At 37.9% G+C, this 19,710-nt stretch overlaps 3 protein-coding genes across 3 annotated transcripts; 1 reads left to right on the plus strand and 2 right to left on the minus strand.

The window, feature by feature from the left end:
- Positions 1–515: 515 nt before the first annotated feature.
- On the minus strand, positions 516–2,132 carry LOC139711955 (uncharacterized). Its single transcript, XM_071623801.1, has 2 exons — positions 1,081–2,132; positions 516–599 (listed from the first exon to the last, which is right to left on the minus strand). Exons 1-2 carry the CDS (start codon positions 2,068–2,070, stop codon positions 516–518), a joined length of 1,074 nt encoding a protein of 357 aa, XP_071479902.1. The 5' UTR covers positions 2,071–2,132.
- A 926-nt stretch (positions 2,133–3,058) lies between these two features.
- On the minus strand, positions 3,059–5,746 carry LOC139711956 (uncharacterized). The gene is made up of 2 exons (XM_071623802.1): positions 4,746–5,746; positions 3,059–3,076 (listed from the first exon to the last, which is right to left on the minus strand). The coding sequence occupies exons 1-2, from the start codon at positions 5,616–5,618 to the stop codon at positions 3,059–3,061; spliced, it is 891 nt and encodes a 296-aa protein (XP_071479903.1). The 5' UTR covers positions 5,619–5,746.
- Positions 5,747–9,002: 3,256 nt separating this feature from the next.
- Positions 9,003–10,785, plus strand: LOC139711957 (uncharacterized). The gene is made up of 2 exons (XM_071623804.1): positions 9,003–9,465; positions 10,472–10,785. The coding sequence occupies exons 1-2, from the start codon at positions 9,396–9,398 to the stop codon at positions 10,783–10,785; spliced, it is 384 nt and encodes a 127-aa protein (XP_071479905.1). The 5' UTR covers positions 9,003–9,395.
- Positions 10,786–19,710: the final 8,925 nt, after the last annotated feature.

Genomic DNA, 19,710 nt, shown 5'->3' on the forward strand with positions numbered 1-19,710 from the left:
CAGGTTTATTAAGTATGAAACAACATATTTATGTCCTTCCTGAGATGCAACGATGAGTGGAGTGAAACCCTTTTCATTGGTTGTATTTACGTCAGCTCCTTGTTCAACAAGATATTGGACAACATTCAAATGCCCTTTCAAACTAGCAAGATGTAACGGTGTATTACCGCTTTTCGCTGTAGAATTCACGTCTGCTCCCCTGTCAACAAGGATTTTGGCTACTTTGAGATGTCCATTTTGGCATGCAAAATATAACGAACCATTACCCTTATGGTTTACTGCATGTATATCAGCTCCATGGTCTATTAGATATAAAACAACATTTTCGTGTCCTTCCTGAGATGCTGCGATGAGTGGAGTGAAACCCTTTTCATCAGTTGTATTTACGCCAGCTCCTTGTTCAACAAGATATCGGACAACATTCGGATGTCCTTTCAAACTAGCAAGAATTAGTGGTGTATCACCGTCTTTCGCTGTAGAATTCACGTCTGCTCCCCTGTCAACAAGGATTTTGGCTACTTTGAGATGTCCATCTTGGCATGCAAAATGTAACGAACTAACACCAGCATGGTTAACTGCATGTACATCAGCTCCATGGTCTAATAGGTATAAGACAACATTTTCATGTCCTTCCTGAGAAGCAAGGATGAGTGGATTGAAACCATCTTCATCAGCTGCATTCATGTCAGCTCCTTGTTCAAGGAGATATTGTGCTACATTCAGATGTCCTTTCAAACTAGCATCTTTTAGCGGTGTAGCACCGCTTTTCGGTCTAGTATTCACATCTGCTCCCCTGTCAACAAGGATTTTGGCTACTGTGAGATGTCCATTTAGGCATGCAAAATATAACGAACCATAACCCGTATGGTTTACTGCATGTACGTCAGCTCCATGGTCTATTAGATATAAAACAACATTTTCGTGTCCTTCCTGAGATGCAGCGATGAGTGGAGTGAAACCCTCTTCATCAGCTGCATTTACGTCAGCTCCTTGATCAAAAAGATATTGGACAACATTCAGATGTCCGCTCAAACAAGCATCTTGTAGCGGTGTACCACCGTCTTTCGCTCTAATATTCACATCTGCTCCCCTGTCAACAAGGATTTTGGCTACTTTGAGATGTCCATTTTTGCATGCAAAATGTAACGAACTACTGCCCTTATGGTTTACTGCATGTACATCAGCTCCATGCTCTATTAGGTGTGAAACAATATTATCGTGTCCTTGCTTAGATGCATTGATAAGTGGATTTAAACCCTTTTCATCAGTTTCATTTAAGTCAGCTCCATGTTGAACAAGATATCGTACAACTCCCAGATGTCCATTAAAACTAGCAAGATATAGCGGTGTAACACAGCGTTTTGCTTTATGATTTACATCTGCCCCACTGTCAACAAGGATTTTGGCCACTGTGATGTGTCCTTTCATAGATGCGATAGTGAGAGGACTGAAACCTTGTTTATCGGATGCATTGACGTGAGCTCCTTTTTCAAGTAGATAGTTTGATACTTGAAATTTTCCTTTTTTAGATGCGTTGTATAAAGGTGTAACACCAGTATCCGTTTCACAGTTAACGTATGCTCCCCTGTCGACAAGGATTTTGGCAATTGTAAAATGTCCATATTCACTTGCAACATGCAATGAACTTGTACCGTTAATGGTTGCAGCATTTACATCAGCTCCGTGGTGTATTAGCAGTGAAACAATGTTTACGTATCCTTCCCCAGATGCACGGATGATGAAAGTGGAACCTTTTTTATAAGCTGCACGAACGTCATCTCCTTTATCGACAAGATAGTCAGCGACCTGTGCATGTCCTTTTGCGCTAGCATAATATAGCGCAGTAACATTGTCTTTGGCTAGAGTATTCACATTTGCCCCTTTGTCTACAAGGACGTTCACAACCGTGAGGTGTCCATTGACGCATGCAACATGCAAAGGCCTGTGATCGTCAATGGCTGGTGCATTCACATCAGCTCCCTGCTTTGTTAGGCATGAAACAACACCGTGGAGCCCTTTCAGACATGCAAGAAATAGGGGATTTGAACCTGTTTCATCAGCAGTATTCATGTCAGCTCCCCTTTCAACGAGGTAGCATGCAACGTCTGCATATCCATTCCTACATGCGTTTTGTAAAGGTGTAACACCTTTTTTCGTTGCAGAATTCACGTCTGCTCCCCTGTCCACAAGGATGTTGACAATTGCGTCATCGCCATTTTTGCATGCATATTATGCAAAGAACTTTCCCCATCAATCGTTACAGAATTCACGTCAGCTCCGTGGTTTAAAAGGGGAGAAATAATACTCAGCTGTCCTTTGTTAGTTGCATGGATGAGGGGATTGAAACCTTGTGCATCAGATGCATTTACGTCGGCACCTTTGTCAAGAAGATATTGTGCTACTTCACATTCCCCCTTTTTACATGCGTTTTGTAAAGGTGTAACTCCAGTATTCGTTGCAGAGTTAATGTCTGCTCCCCTGTCGACAAGGATTTTGGTAATTTTGAGATTACCATTGTCGCTTGCAACATGCAAAGAACTTGTGCCATTAGTGGTTACAGCATTCACATCAGCTCCATGGTGTAGTAGGTGTGAAACGATAATTTCGTATCCTTTCCCAGATGCACGGATGAGGGCAGTTGAACCCTTTTTATCAGCTGTCAGAACGTCAGCTCCTTTATCGACAAGAAAGTCAGCAACCTGTAGATGTCCTTTTGCGCTAGCATAATATAGCGGAGTAGCACCATCTCTTGTTTTAGTATTCACATCTGCCCCCATGTCAACAAGAATTCGGACAACTGCGAGATGTCCATTTACACATGCAACATGCAAAGGCCTATGATTGTCAATGGCTACTGTATTCACATCAGCTCCATGGTTTGTTAGGTATGAAACAACACTTTGGTGCCCTTTTAGACATGCAAGAAATAGGGGATTGAAACCTGCTTGATCTGCAGTATTTACGTCAGCTCCTTTTTCAGCAAGATAGCGTACAATGTCTACGTGTCCATTCTTACAAGCTCTTTGTAAAGGTGTAATGCCATGTTTATTAGATGAATTCACGTCTGCTCCTCTGTCTACAAGAATTTTGGCAGTTATGAGATGTCCATTTTCACATGCTTTATCCAACGACGTTTCACCGTCAAAGGTTGCTGTGTTCACATCAGCTCCATGGTTTAAAAGGTGAAAAACAAGGTAATGGTAACCTTTCGTAGATGCAAGGATGAGGGGATTGAAACCTTCTTCATCAGATGCATTTACGTCAGCTCCTTCTTCCAGAAGATACTGTGCTATTTCAAGTTTCCCGTTTTTACATGCGTTTTGTAAAGGTGTAACACCATCTTTGGTTTCTGAATTCACGTCGGCTCCCTGATCTATAAGGATTTTGGCTACTCTGAGATGTCGATTGTGGCAGGCTAAATGCAAGGGACTATCACCCTCATAGTTTACCGCGTGTACATCAGCTCCAAGGTCTATTAGGTGTAAAACAATATTTTCATATCCTTCCTTAGATGCAGCCATAAGGAGATTGACACCCTCTTCATCAGCTGCATTCACGTCAGCTCCTTGTCCAAGAAGATATTGTGCAACTTGCAGATGCCCTTCCAAACTAGCAAGATATAGTGGTGCATTACCGTTTTTCGCCGTAGAATTCATATCTGCTCCCCTGTCAACAAGGATTTTGGCTACTGTGAGATGTCCTTCTACACATGCAAAATGTAACGAACTAACACCGTCATGATTTACTGCATGTATATCAGCTCCATGGTCTATTAGGTATGAAACAACATTTTCGTATCCTTTCTTAGATGCATTGATGAGTGGATTGGTACCCTTTATAGAAGCTGCATTTACGTCAGCTCCTTGTTCAACAAGATATTGGACAACTTTTAGATGTCCCTTTAAACTAGCATCCCTTAGTGGTGTTGCACCGTTTTTCGCTCTAGTATTCACATCTGCTCCCCTGTCAACAAGGATTCTGGCTACTGTGAGATGTCCATTTGTGCATGCAAAATATAACGAACCATTACCCATATGGTTTACTGCAAGTACATCAGCTCCATGGTCTATTAGGTATGAAACAATGTTTTCATGTCCTCCTTGAGATGCACAAATGAGGGCGTTGAAACCATCTTCATCAGTTGCATTCATGTCAGCTTCTTGTTGAAAAAGATATTGGACGACATTCAGATGTCCGTTCAAACTAGCACGAATTAGCGGTGTATCATCGTTTTTCGCTCTAGTATTTACATCTGCTCCCCTGTCAACAAGGATTCTGGCTACTGTGAGATGTCCATTTTGGCATGCAAAATATAACGAACCAATACCCTTATGGTTTACTGCATGTACATCAGCTCCATGGTCTATTAGGTATGAAACAATGTTTTCATGTCCTCCTTGAGATGCACAAATGAGGGCGTTGAAACAATCTTCATCAGTTGCATTCATGTCAGCTCCTTGTTGAAAAAGATATTGGACAACATTCAGATGTCCGTTCAAACTAGCAAGAATCAGTGGTGTATCATCGTTTTTCGCTGTAGCATTCACTTCTGCTCCCCTGTCAACAAGGATTCTGGCTACTGTGAGATGTCCATTTCTGCATGCAAAATGTAAGGAACTAACACCGTTATGGTTTACTGCATGTACATCAGCTCCAAGGTCTATTAGGTGTGAAACAATATTTTCATGTCCTTCCTGACATGCAACGATGAGTGGATTAAAACCCTTTTCATTAGCTGCATTTACGTCAGCTCCTCGTTCAAGAAGATATTGGACAACAATCCGATGTCCGTTGAAACAAGCAACTTTTAGCAATGTATTACCGTTTATATCTCTAGTATTCACATCTGCTCCACTTTCAACAAGCATTTTGGCTATTTTGAGATGTCCATTCTTGCATGCAAGATGCAACGAACTGTGACCTTTCGTGGTTACTGAATTCTTATTAGCCCCTTGGTCTATCAGGTCTTTGACAACTGTGAGATGTCCATTTTTACATGCATTATGTAACGAACTATCACCGTCATTGTCAACTGCATTAACGTCAGCTCCACGATCTAAAAGATAGGAAACAACTCTTTTTTGTCCTGTGGTAGATGCAAGGATGAGGGGAGTTAAACCTTTGTTATCAGCAATATTAACATCAGCTCCATGTTCAACAAGACAGCGCACTGTTTGTAGATGTCCATTGATACTTGCATTCTGTAGTGGTGTAATATTATTATGGTTAACCACTGCTGCATTGACATAAGCTCCATGATCTAGAAGATTAGAGACAATTTTTGTATATCCTTTCATAGATGCAAGGATGATGGGATTGAAACCGTTTTCATCAGCTGCATTTACGTCAGCCCCTTGCTCAAGAAGAAAATGCGCAACTTCTTCATGTCCATTCTCACATGCCCTGTGTAAAGGTGTAATACCATCTTTTTTGACAGCATTCACGTCCGCTCCCCTCTCGACAAGGGTTTTTGCAGCAGAGAGATCTCCATTTTCACATGCATGATACAACGAATCATTGCCGTCAGTGATTACTGTCTGTACGTCATTTCCATTGTTCAAATTTGGAGAGTCAGTGCACTGGAGTCCATTTCTCTTTGTTAATTCTCTATTCTCCATTGTGGTGGAGTTTCACCTTTTTAATTGTCATAGTCCAGAGCTGTCTTTATTTAGCAGCGTTGCGACATCGTGATATTTCCACAGCAGTAGTCTCGAATCATCAATGTGTGCAGTGTTAGCATCCTTTGAAGTCCTAGAATGCGTAAAGTATGAACAAAATGGGCAGGAGGTCAAAGATACAAAGAATAGAGCATGTACACTTTGTCATTGTTAGGTCCCCCCCCCCCCAAGGTTTAATCAGATTTGCATTAGAATTAATGAAAGGCGTTCGAAGCTGATTTTATCAATGCTCTGCTCTCATTGTTCATTTATTCTTCGATCCTTCAATTCCGTTTAATGTCGCTCCTCTTAGGTTCTATTTCATTCAATTTAGATAGAAGTTCCTTTCATTGAACGGCGCAAGGTTGGCATTCAATTTCGAGCCAGTTTGATAGATGTTCAATTTCGTTCAAATTCCTCATTTCAATTCCACTGAGTGGCAAACAACTTCAAACTCTAAATGCTCGAATGTATTCAGCATAAACAAGCCCTTTTGGATTCACATTTCATCTATACAGTACACGTGAAATTTCCAATTTGATTGTTACATTACATGATTATGTAATTCCATAATACAAGTAAAGAGAGTAAGAAAGTAAAGACTGACCACGCTGACGAATGTAAGATTTGCATTTGTAACAAAAGTGAAATGCGCATAACGCGCTATTCGGCATTTACCACTATGGCGCATATCATTTTAAGGGAAAACAGTATGCAAGTACAATATCTTATATCTTACTAAAGTCTATGGACCAATCTCGTTTTCTTTGGTTCCAAGACTTTAGCGCACTAATCTCTCACCTCTATTACCAACATAGCAAAATGAACGAACAAAAGCACAGAACATTGTATTTTTCGTTTAACATGAGATGCTTACCGGCAGAGAGTATGAACTGAAGATTCTTTCAGACCAGTTTGCTTGAGCTTGTTGTCTTCACCAGAAGAACCTACTTGTGACACGCATGGTTGTGAGATCCTGCTTATGAGACAATAATTAAAATGCGTACACAAAAGGCCTACGTGACAAATATATTTAAAAAATGAACACTGCTGCGCAATCGTGTTGATCTGTGACCTGTATGTCACTGTGGCTTCAATCATTTACATGCATATATAGGAAACGGTGGACTTTGCATTGTTTGCGCTATGATTTGAGTTTGCTCACATGGCAGTTTATCGTGTTTGTGTATGCGTGTGTGTGTGTATGTGTGTTTCGTGTTCTTTTTTCCTTTACATTTGCCTTCACATTAATGGAAAAGTGAGGAACCTGTTCTTGATTTTGGACAAAATTATCCATTCGCGTATGTAGGTTGAAAACAAGTTTAAGGGCTTTCGATCTTGTAGATAATGATACTGTAATAATAGTAATAGTAATAGTAATAGTAATAGTAATAGTAATAGTAATAGTAATAATAATAATAATAATAATAATAATTATAATCATCATCATCATCATCATTATAATAATATTAATAATAAGAACGTTTAGGCATTAAAAGGATGTTATGGCTTTGGTTGAGATTGGTGATTCAGAAATTATAAAGAGATAAATAGCATTCAATCTTAAGAAGAGATTAAGGTCTACTATATGAAAATTGGTTTGACGTTGCTGAGATATAAAAACAAAACAGAGTGAGCCATATAAGAGGTGAGTCTCTGATAATATTAGGGTGTTTTTTTTTTTTTTTGCAATTTATTCAATCATTTAAAATGTAGAACCCAATCGATGCGTAGGCCTAAAATGCTTTAAAATGTTATGAGTATATTTATAGTTGTGCTTACTGGGTTCCATTACACTCAAATAACGGTATCAATTTACTCACTCATCGCTGTATCATGTAATCCATTCACTGTTTAAAAAAAAGATCACTCCATAGAAATAAATTTCGAAACTGTAGCGAGTAAAACGGCAATGATCGTGGTACCGCCCCCTCATTACTACATGTGAAGTATAAAACATGACGTTTTTAAGGGCCCGTGTAGGTCCTTATACTTTTTCGTCGCACTAACTTTCTTTATTCCTCATGCATGCATCTGAAACAGATCTGTGAAGATTCCACCCTCCCGAGGTTTTGCGTCTCTCTAAGTGTGGAAAAATGACCATTTCCAATTCTATTAATCTACCCATCCTGCCAATTTTGTTGAAAATATGTCAATGTGTATTGAAGAAAAGGAAAAAGAAATGGGAGTCAAATGGCCTGAAAATGGTCAACAAATTGAAATCCTTTCCCCGAGGGATCCTACCAGCCAAGATTTGTAAAATAAAATCGCCATTGGTTTTTAAGAAAAAAAACCGAAATAATGACGCACGACGGACGATTTACAATAAACAATGTTAAAAGCTAAGTTGACCTTTTTTTTCAGAACTGAGGAATATGAATTGAAAATATCCATACATTTTTTGAAACGTTGTCTCTAGGCGAATCTACCAAGGTAACTGATTTGAATTTGTATTTATCTCTATTATATTAACAACAAGTTCGCATCAGTACAAGGCGTTGCATCAACAAGTGTGGTCACACTGTGTATAGGTTATATACCCTGGTGCTAATTTGTCATTCCTTGGAAGCTTATTGCAGCTGCTGATTTGATATAAGGTAGATAACTCAAATTATTTTTTAGCTCTTCGTTTGCACACTCATTATGGAAAGTATCCACCTCAGCGAGATCGAGTTAATACAAGGTGTGGGGTACTAAAGTATTGTTTTTTTATGTTTTGAATTGTAACTTAGAGCAGTGACTAATGTTACTCCTGTGCTGTGGATGTGACACTGTAGATGTAGTGTTATGCATCTTGGGCGTCTTTTCAGTTGATTATTCGTAGATTCTTGATGTTAATATTATGAACGGGATGGATACGGTTGTGGGATCGTGATAATTTTTAGCTCCTTGAACGTAATGTATCCGCATACAGTCGATCCTTTACCTACATTATTATACGCGTACAGTTTGCACGGTCTCATACGGACCTTGTATTTTTCGAGCCAGATAACTCAATCTCCTGAGTATGTATTGCTAACAAAGAGAGTACCGACAAGATTATTGTTATACGCTGTTGAAATGCACAGCTTGGTTCATTTTTTGATAACTTCTTCGGCACACCACGAGCATGAGGAAAACGAAATTGAATAACTCTTTATTAGGTTGACCTTTGGCCACTATATACAGTGATTTGTCGCTTTTTGCGCCATTCGACATCATCGTCATGCACCAATGATATTCAAATGCAAACATATCTCACATTGAACCTTGAGCCACGTCTACAATGAAATGGCAAACACTTTGTTAAACGTTATGCCAGGTGTACACCACATGATCTCGAAATAGAGATAACTCAACGCATTTGTGAGCAGACGGCTGCTTGACAAGGAAAAACGCCACATCATACCTCTTTACACAAATTCTGCAAAAAGAATCCCGTTTCTCTCAAACGGATTGACTTTATTTGCGTAGCGCATATGTCGTTTTACGTGATGACTAAGTAGGCATTAGATATATAAAGCAACCGCGTACCAATGTTCTTTACCAAGGGCTGTGGATGAGGATTAAGTACCTTGCCAGGAGTACAAAAACTGCAGTTCATTATACGCGTATACTTGCATTCCTTTCATGAGGTTTGGTCGCCTCTCATTTCATTTTGAGAAATGTGATGAAAAAAGGAATCCACAGACTTTACCTGAGTTTGTATGCTCTCCTTAAGTTCTACCAAATATCTTAGTCTTTGACTGCCCAGCTGCGATGGATATAAAATACGGCGCCGTGCTGCTACTAACATTGGCTGCTTCTGTACGTGGCCTTGCTGTAGAAGGTAAGTGTATCTCTTCTCATGTGGTTTCTTAGCACTGTCCGTTATGTCAGGAAAAAGGTTCAAGACCTATTCAAAAAGAGGAAGCCAACCCGAAAGCCGCCAAATATTATTAACAAAAATCATATTAATGGATATAGATTCTTCAAAAGGTTTCAGTGTGGCATTATATTCCATAGTGTTCGACTTGCTAATTTTAAAAAAAAATAGAAAAGAAATGCCCTGGGACAACAAATTCATTACAGTAACATGGTCACAAGGATCGTATCATATTATCGAAACACATGGCAAAGTAATAATGGACACTGTTTTACTGTACGTGTCGAATAGTCCGAGCTCAATTAAAGACTGTAATAGGGTATTAAGCCACTTAATCTAATAAACAAAATACCTAATTATTCAATCTAGCTTACTTCAACGCCTATGGTTCATCTTTTTGATATAATCAGCAACACATTAAAACTGGAAATATTAGGATAGTTTGAATACTACTGACAAATTACCCTTCGTCGACGTACATTGTAAATAAGGTTCAAGACATGAAGTCATGAAAGATGATACACGTGATAATTCAGACGCAGAAAACTACGGACAGATTACGAGTATACGGCGTATACCTAGCTTTAACTTATATAAGTAAATTGTATTTTAAGTACATTGTACGCCAACATAACAGAAGCAAAAGAGCTTTCAGTATAAGCTGGTATTATTTACTTTACAAGGCAGGACAGTTATAAACATTCGATATTCAGAAACGAAGAACTCCCATTGACGGTTTATATTTGCTAAAATGTTCCTTTTACTCGGAATGGAAGGTATTTCATTGGTTTCAACATAATTTTAATGCTCAAGCCATATTCTATAAATACGTTAAATTTCCGGAATCTTTATTTCCTTTGTGGAATTCCTTTCAAATAAAATCAAATTACAGGCGAGTTAGAAGGACAAGCCAAAAGTCAACGTTTCCACTGTCGTGGCTTAGCCATTTCATTTCTATTAATATCACCAGTGAGAAACACTGCCCCCATCGTTCAAGGATGGAAAGGTGACGACATCCGGCTGCCATGTAACTTTGAAGGAGAGCCTGAAGCTGTAATCTGGGTCAAGGAGAGTAGCTCACGAGAGCAGCCGAGGACGACCAAGGCTGCATTCATCTACGGGAAATTTGAGAGCGGCGAGCAAGGGTTCCACATCGACAAGAATTTTAGTCTCGTCATTACTAACTTGGAGGTGGCAGATGAGGGTCTCTACATGTGTCAAGTGGTTTTGACGAATTCGGAGGATTTTGAGCTCTCCACTCTCTTGACGGTTACATGTAAGTGATATTTTGCTGAAACGGTAAGAGAAGGTATCGTTTATGCTGCAAAATTAATACAGCTTCCCTGAAATCCTTTTCAAAGCCGTGCACAAGGACATAATGAGCTTTGTTTGAACTCTCACAATAATTTACCCCTTATTCTTAGGAATTTACTTTCTAAAGTTTTGTGCCTTACTTGGGCCTTGGAAATAAGAATATTCAAAGGAGCTGGCAGGACTATTAGAATATTTCCCCAGCATTGAAGCATGTTTCCTCATAGCAGCAATCATGGTTACTAGAGTGATATACTAAAACTGCGCTCTAAAGCACTATTCATTATAGAAGAGAATGCGAAACAGACAGTGGCAAACTCTTTACACTGTATACTAGTAGGCATTTATGCCAATCTATTACTCTCGCACGCTAGACATGCATGCAGGTCATTCAATATGGGTTTTTCTTTGTTATGCAGGTACATTAAAATGATATTCTTCTTTATTCTGAATCTTCATATTCCAAACACACTTATTTCCTGAAGCTAGAGGTTCCTTTATTCGAAAATAAAGAAGGGATTGATACCCACATAAAAGTATAATTTGTTGTATAGTATATACCCCGGGAATTCGTCTGTTCAAATGAAATGGGTTTCTAATTGCGAAGGTTTGTTCATTCCAATTAAGTGTATTTTGTCACTTTATGGTATGTTTCTTTTAGTTTCGGAGCTACAAATCGCACAGTGTATTCAACTTTTCACGAATCATTGAATAAAAAGAAGGATAAAGGGCAGGAATTTGTGCAGCTGATAAACAAGTTGTCAGTGTACAATAATGTCCCAAATTTTAGATATTGCATTTCAAGATACACTTTCAAATATACGGGACATGTTCTATGGAACGATTTGCCAAATGTGATAAAGCTGTCTAATAGACTTTCAATATTTAAAAGAAAAAACAAATCATTCCTTGTTCATAAAGATATATTATAAATTTGAAGTCTTATGCAATGTACAAGCACCACACTTTGATAACTCTTGCCTTCTCATATGTATTGTGCACTTTTGTAGTATAGTTTTTCTTGTGTGTATTGCATCAATGTAACTATTCTTTGCTGTAACACTTGGGATCAGCCATAGAAAGACCAAAGGTCTATGTTGATCCCCCCACAAAATGAAATAGCTGCTTTTATGTTGTGATTGTTTGTTGTAAAATCCGTGTAAGTTGGACTTATTTTTCTTGTATTGTTGCAATGTCCTACTGTGTATGTATCATTCCTGTATTTTTTGTAAATGCTTTTTATCAGGATGTGGAAATAAATGAAATGAAAAATGAAATATTACGGACTTTTCGACTTGCGTGTTTGATATAGGACTGCGAAGCATGTGTCCTTTTTTATCTTTCTTTGGTTTGAGTACACGCAATATTGACGAGCCACGTAAATCAATTCTTTCGAACTTTCAATATCACGCGACGACGGCGCAATCAGCTCAGTAATGTCATCTTTGCAGTTGTAATTGCAAGATCATAATCATGCCGAATCTCCATAGACTTTTGGAGAAAATTTCCTTCGCATATATCAGCGGTACTTTGATGAATTCATGTTGTTATACATTATGACGCTAGATCCAACTTTATGCGCCTGCATATTTTACTTGTGTGCCTAGACTGAAGTAGTTTCACGGCTGGCACCAAATTCGGCGTTTGGGACTGTATGCTGCAACCTGACTGCCATTATTGCCGATTCAGATATGAAACTTTTTGATTGTGTAGGTTATTCTGTAACATAATTGTTTTAATTAAAGACAAATTACAGACAAATGTATGTATTAGTTGTCAGAAATTTACGCTTCCATTCCACTTGCTTCTGCTTGCAGAATCGAGTAAATTAGGGCCATTTTGTAGGTTGAAATGTTATGCCTCGCATAATGCTACGTGCAGATATCACACCAACAACGTCGTCTCTGTAGGTTCAAACGACGGCAAAACACTAGGGTGAACACGTTCGAGACATCTGCAACCAGTAATGAAGAACATCCTCGTGGATGCGCATGCGCACAACTTTAGGAATTATCCCATGCTTCACAGTCCACTATTGAACGTGCCAATCGTTATCTTCCTTTTAACAAGAGGTTACAGGCATTCATATTCTTAATGTAACAGTAGAATGCAATTTCACCTTCTCCGCTTTAACCTATATGAATATAATTATGCACTGTTATTGCTTACTCGTCAGAGCACATTGGCCAAGTAACAAAGTCTATATAACGTTCTTGTTTAAGTACACTTTTCTATTAATTTGTCTTTTTTATTTGTTCTGGTAAATACAAGGAACAAAATTATGATGCGTTAGAACACACGCTCTCAAAAACGTACCAAAACCGAGCCAGAAGAACGCTCGAAAGCTCCAAAGGTTTACGTGCCGTACCTTACCGTAACGTACCATATCAATCTAATACAAGGCTGGACTTCACTATCAGTGTTGTTGCCGCTCGATGCACAACAGCGGCCCCCACGCAAGTATTTCATCGAATCGGATAACACAGTCTGCATTTCCCAAAACACAATCTACAGAACTCCATGCAACAAAGGCAAAATTTTTATTCGATATTTTGCAACTATTTTTTCTTTCCCCCTAGCGATGGCATCAGACCATACAATCGAGGAATGCGTTGATAAAATTCAGTCCAGTCAGAGTGGGTGTACATACCAAATTACTAAGCCTAGCACTGCCACCTTTAATCTTACGTGTGTTGTGAGTGGATTCAAGCCTAACATTTCCATGCTATGGACTGAAGAACCTGGAAAGAGACTGAATTCCGTGGTTTCAAGACAGAAAATGTTATCTGACGGCACATACGAGAGGAGTGAAACAATATCCATTTCATCTGGACAAGGAAAGGAACAGACCTTCATGTGTATAGCTACTGGTGACTCGCTGAATGGAACATCGACCAAGGAACTCACTCTTCTGCCCATATCAGGTTGTGAACAAAGTTTCCCTTTTTTAACAATAACAAATTAGCACTTAATCGCTTTTGTTGGCACTACCAAATGATTCATGGAAAGAGGTACAAATATTGTGAATGAATTTGGTTTGGGTTTTGACCAGATTATATCTGTATGAGTCGATAACTTCATATGTAAAAAAAAAAATTGAAAAAAAAAGATAACCTTGAGGCTATCCCGCGAGTTTTCCTAGTATTGTGTGATATAGTGATAATGATTATAGTGAGAAATTGTCGTAACCTAGTAGTAAAATACTTTGTCGCACTACCCAGTTACGTAGACATATAACATATTGCAGCAAAAGGTCATGTTAATTAATACACATGTTTCATATTTTCGATGAAACAGAGTGACGAAAGGATAACACGTTTTTCATTGCGTCTAGACCAACTTTCAGGAAAACGTGATAATGTTGGTTTCATCGTTGGACTAGTCATTGGTGTATCCGTGGCTGTATCCATCCTCTTCTCCCTTGTTGGAAAGTTTCTGCAAAAGTATCATCCGCACTTCCTACCAAGAAAAGGTGTCGATATTTCGTTGTTTCATTAATCATTTATTCATTTATTTGTTTTGTGCTTTGTTTTCGAACCATCTAGATAACTCTCTCTCTCTCTACGTAATCTCATATCCGAAATTATCAATTTGCATTTTGCGTAGGCCCTAAGTTTATTTTCTATTACAGGCCATAGAAATACTACGATTGTATATTCACATGTGATTGCAGTGTCAGGTGACACCGACAAAAAAAAAGAAGCGAAAAGCGTGTGTGTGCTTATGCATTTACTTAATCATTGTGTGAACTTGAATCACGAAACCAACAAAAAGTCGCACGACCCAGTTTCATAATATGACTTAAAATAGTGAAAGGGGTCAACCTAGTCAACTTTAATTTGTTTGCACTTTCTGACAGAGCAATAATGTTGATTTATCTTACTGAAAAACAAAAGTTCATAAAAGAAATGAGAAAACTGTGATCTTTATTGGTTTTCAAGAACTTGTTTATGTGGATTATACTAAAACACATATAGTAGAGATCCTTCTGTCACTGTCTGTATTTCGTAAATATCCTTTAACCGCATGCACTTTCAACTTAAATAGCTTTTGGGAAAATGAAGAGACTGATTTTTAAATTAGTATAATTCATATGGGTAGATTTAGGCTTATTTACTAAGTGTGTCAAAATCCAGCTGCTCGTTTTGATTTAATGATGATAATAGTAATAGTAGTAGTAATAATAATAATAATAATAATGATAATCATAGTCATAATAATAATAATTATAATAATGATAATCATAATAATGATATAGGTTTTCTCCGCTAAGTTTGTACCTTTGTCAGTCAATTTGATACAAGGTTCATTCAATTTAGCATTTCGATCAGTGAAATTCGCACATGTGCCTTTCGATTCGTAAAACGGGCATTCAAATTGGCACGTGCTCTTTAGTCATTCAAATTTGCCAGCACATGGAGGAAAATGGTATTTCAATTGTTCAATTTAGCGTATGGGCAGTCAAATTCCTAATATGTTCATTCATATTGGCGTAGTGTTATTTCTAGGAGGAGAAAAGGAGAGAACCGTGATTAAAACGTATTTAAATGTGAATTTTTGTTTCATCCACACACTGTTATTTAAAGTATATAGAAAAGGTATATTTGACTTAATTATTCAAGTTTGTTGTTTTGTAACGCCCCTCTTCTTTTATACATGTCATCAGAACGGACACCAGTACCATAGATTCACTTCACTTTCATGCCCAGTCATGGTAGTACGAGTTAGATACAGCGAATGATATATGCGAAAAGTTTGTGAAGGATTCAGGAAAAAAGGGTTCTATGTAATGTACAGCAGAGCGTAATATTCATTGACCTTGAGCGCACGGACCGGTCTTCGCGCGCCCAAAGCAAATGAACCACTCCGTGGTCCAAGGTAAATGAATATATACATATGAAGAGTTTGTTTGCAAAAACCGATAAGTCCATATGTACTTGCCAAATGGAGATATTTGCGATTAAAGGTCAAGAAAAATAAAGAGAATAATAAGAAAAATTTTGCTTCTTTTGACCATAACTTCAGAAATATACCTTTATATGTAGTGACCAATATATCATTCAAAAGGTATTTTTGTACTTTATGACATCGTACTTCAAAATCTTCAAAAATGGACTTATCGGTTTTTGCAAACAAACCCTTCATATATATATATGTATATATATAATATATTAAATACATAATATCATACCACCTTTTGATATTGTATTTTTTTCTTGATGTTCTATTTCACAGGATGCGGCTGGAATCCCTGCTGGCGGAGACCGGAGCGAGTTGATGAAGAAGAAACATTAATGCTGGGTATGGAGAAGTGTGTAATGAATACAACGTTTTCTTGCCTTCTCTAATTCTTATTTACCATTATGATAGTACATGTTTTTACTTGTCACGTAATTGTAATTCATTATGAATTGTGATCCAAGTACGGTCTGGTGCTTCCAAAAATAAATGAACATTCTCATTAGCAGTTGTGCTTTCTTTTTTTCTGTTTTCCCGAAGAGTTGACATGTATCCCCCTAGAGTCGAATTATTTAAAATGAAGAACACAAAAGATTAAAGTTTGGTAACTAATTGTAGAATCCATATTTAAGAAATGATTGGAATAAGAAGGAGTTGCAGTTTTATACAAACGAAAATAGGGTTATTCAGGCGTGCTTTGGAATAGTAGCAATGACAATGTATTACAAATACAAATTAACAAAGATTGATACATTAGGTGACATTGACTTCATAATGATGATACCATAATAATAATAATAATCATCATCATCATAATTATGATAATAATAATACTGTATGTTCTTAAAGCACAGCAGTCCATCAAAAGATACTCATGGCGCTTTTAGTGTTAAGGTTAGGAGAAGAGAGAAAGAAAGAAATAATAAGATAAAGCAGTTATGAGACATCTTAACTTTTTTTTTTATTCCTACAACATTTTAAACATATATGTTTTAGGGATGTTTTAAACAATTCCACAGAGGATGACTGGTGAACAGTCACAGGAATATCTTTCCAATCTTTTTGGTCCAATGTGGGAGAAAGAACGAGTTCCCCATGAATGCTTAACGTTAGGTATCTGAAATGAAAAGGAAGTAGATGCTCAAACTCTACGAGGATGGTTTTTACAATATAACGAATTCTGGAGATACTCGGGTGCAGTTGAGTGAACCACATGATACACAAGAAGAGCAATTTTGAAAGCATATCGCTTTTCAACAGGAAGCCAAGTAAGAGAACGTAACACTGATGTAATGTGAGCAGTTTTCCTACTATAGGTCAGTAATCTTGCGGCAGAATTTTGAAGAATTTGTAGAGCGTTGATTTGTTGACATGCCAAAAAACAAAGAATTACAACAATCTATACGTCAGAAATTACGAGAATGTATAAATTGTTCTGCTGCTCTTTTTGTCAAATATTTCCGAATAAAACCAAAATTACGCAACTGGAATCGTACAGATTCCATTGTACGGCAATTCGTTTTGTTTCCGTCAAGGTTCTGGTATTTATGGTCTATTCTTGTGCAGAAACGCAATATCAAAAACTCTACGTAATAATGTTAAAATGAACAAAAATCTTTGCACAGATAAAATTGCGCCTAAGAAACATATCTGAATTATAATGTTTTTAAAAGAAATGTATAGCATAATCAGTATATAGTATGTACATCCGTAATATGTGAGAACTAAACAGTTCACTTAATACCCCCCCCCCCTTTTTTTTAGTATGGATACATATAATACGATAGGTATGCATAATATGCATAATTATAAGTCTATATCTATGTTTAATGAATTTTTGTCTTGGTTTGCTTTCCATTAGCACTGCTCTCATCATCTCTTACGAAGGGACAAGTACAGCAAATCAAAGAAGAGCTTAAGGTGTATTACCGGTTGTCACGACGCAATGTCACTGTGGATCCACTCAACTTTATGGATAGTGTTAACTTGGATGCCATTTATACAAATCTGAGTCTATTAGACCTAGGTGACATGCGCAAAGCTTCACCTATAACGTACGAAGACCTTGTAACTAATGATGTAAGTTCAAGCCTTTCCAAACGCCTTTTGATCCAGGGTGAAGGTGGCGTAGGTAAAACAACGCTGTGCTCTAAGATAGCCTGGGACTGGTGCCAGGGACGGATTCTCCAGGATCTCGATATGGTGCTCGTAATTCCTCTTCGAGATGTGACCGACGGGAAAAGTATCGGTAGTATAGTGCAAACTTATTTATCTGACTCAAATTTAGCAACACAAGATCAAATAGACCGATATATCTCGAACAACTTGAATAAAATTCTTATTGTATTTGATGGATTCGACGAGTTTAACGGAGAAATCGAAGAAAGGAGCAGCAGTGAAATCATTCGAATCTTAGCATTAGACCAATATGAGTCATGCAAGGTAATTGTGACCACGAGGCCGTGGAGAAGACATGAATTCACCGCTGTCAAAAGCCTTGCAGAAAGTTACACATTTATCAGAGTTGACGGATTTAACATGGACAATTTATCAGTTTATATCAAGAAATACTTTCGGATAAGACAGAAGGACGCTTTGGCAGAAGACTTAATCACTTTCATGGAGGAAAATGATGTGATCCAGTCGAACATGGCTCCGTTTCCCATCTACTCTGCAATGCTCTGTTTAATGTGGGAAGAATTCAGTAAAGAGGAACGAGAGGAACTGACAAGAATGCAAACTTTCTCTGAGATTTTTGGAGAAATGATCACTTTCCTGGGAAAACACTACGCGGCAAAAGCATTCCAAAATGAAAAGAGCAAGAACGCCCATGATCATTTAAAGGAAGCGGATAGGGCAATTCAAGACATAAGTGAGATAGCATTGACCGGTTTGTTGCAAAACAATATGATATTTCAGGAAGACCAATTTAGAGAGTGTCCTGATACTTTGGAAATATGCTGCAGGGTTGGGGTTCTGACGAGAGAAAGAGATGTCATCAACAGGAGGCGTCTGCGGAATATCAATACTCAATCCCTCGTTTTATCAACGGTTTCGTTTCCCCACAAATTGTTCCAAGAGTATATTGCAAGAGTATACATTGAAAATGTGTACACCAATAATCACGCCGACTACAGTCAACTGAAAAACAAACTTCTTGCCCAATTTGAGCAATTCCGCTACCTTCTGTATTTCATCTCAACCTTACGTAATGAGATTCGCCTTGATATCATCGATGGATTGACAAAGTGTGCCCACCAGTATTTCTGCGTTGATGTTGCGTTTGAATGTCACACTGAGGAGGCAGCTAAAGCAGTGGGAGAACGATGGGATAAATACAGACTGTCTCCTGATATGTCAGAGCACACTAAGTCAGGTGTCGTCTTCATGGTGCACTGTAACCAAGCGGTGAGTTGCTCACTGGTTTCCAAATCGGGAATTAATGTTCAAAACAATATGTGGCAGATGTATGTGTTTGTGTCTGTGTTTGTCTGTGTGCACACATCAAAGAATTTGAAATCCTCACCCTCTTTCAAAATCAAACTGTTTCATGGTATTGTGAGGCCAGCGTGTTTGACGCGGAACGCCATAATGAGTATTCAGTATCGCACCAATCAGCACCAATTTACTTAAGCAGATTATAGGTAGTATTTTGTCTCCCTTAGTCCATATCTTTCTTCTGGTATTTTTCCAAGTTCCTTCTAAATTGCTAAAGTAATACCGATTTATAAAAAAAAGGTGATCCCACATGTGTAACTAATTACCGTCCCATTTCTATTCTCTCTAGTTTCTCCAAAATACTCGAGAGAATTGTGTATAATAGGTTGTATGGATTTTTGTGTCAGAATGATTTCTTCAATCCTGATCAATTCGGTTTCCGAACCAATCATTCTACAGATCACGCGCTAATGCAGTTATTTGATAGAGTATCGGGTGCCT

The sequence above is a fragment of the Diadema antillarum genome, unplaced genomic scaffold (assembly GCF_040938485.1).
Source record: "Diadema antillarum isolate AM-2024a unplaced genomic scaffold, OU_Dant_1.0 seq00001740_RagTag, whole genome shotgun sequence".
NCBI lineage: Eukaryota > Metazoa > Echinodermata > Echinoidea > Diadematoida > Diadematidae > Diadema > Diadema antillarum.

What these genes read in the sequence shown, in the direction of transcription:
- LOC139711956 (XM_071623802.1), bottom strand. Translation starts at nt 5,618, where the DNA reads ATGGAGAATAGAGAATTAACAAAGAGAAATGGACTCCAGTGCACTGAC.
- LOC139711957 (XM_071623804.1), top strand. Translation starts at nt 9,396, where the DNA reads ATGGATATAAAATACGGCGCCGTGCTGCTACTAACATTGGCTGCTTCT. An exon ending in ACGTGGCCTTGCTGTAGAAG is followed by an intron (nt 9,466 to 10,471) that starts GTAAGTGTATCT and finishes TAATATCACCAG; the next exon opens with TGAGAAACACTGCCCCCATC.
- LOC139711955 (XM_071623801.1), bottom strand. Translation starts at nt 2,070, where the DNA reads ATGAATACTGCTGATGAAACAGGTTCAAATCCCCTATTTCTTGCATGT. An exon ending in TTGTTGACAGGGGAGCAGAT is followed by an intron (nt 600 to 1,080) that starts GTGAATATTAGA and finishes TATACCTATTAG; the next exon opens with ACCATGGAGCTGATGTACAT.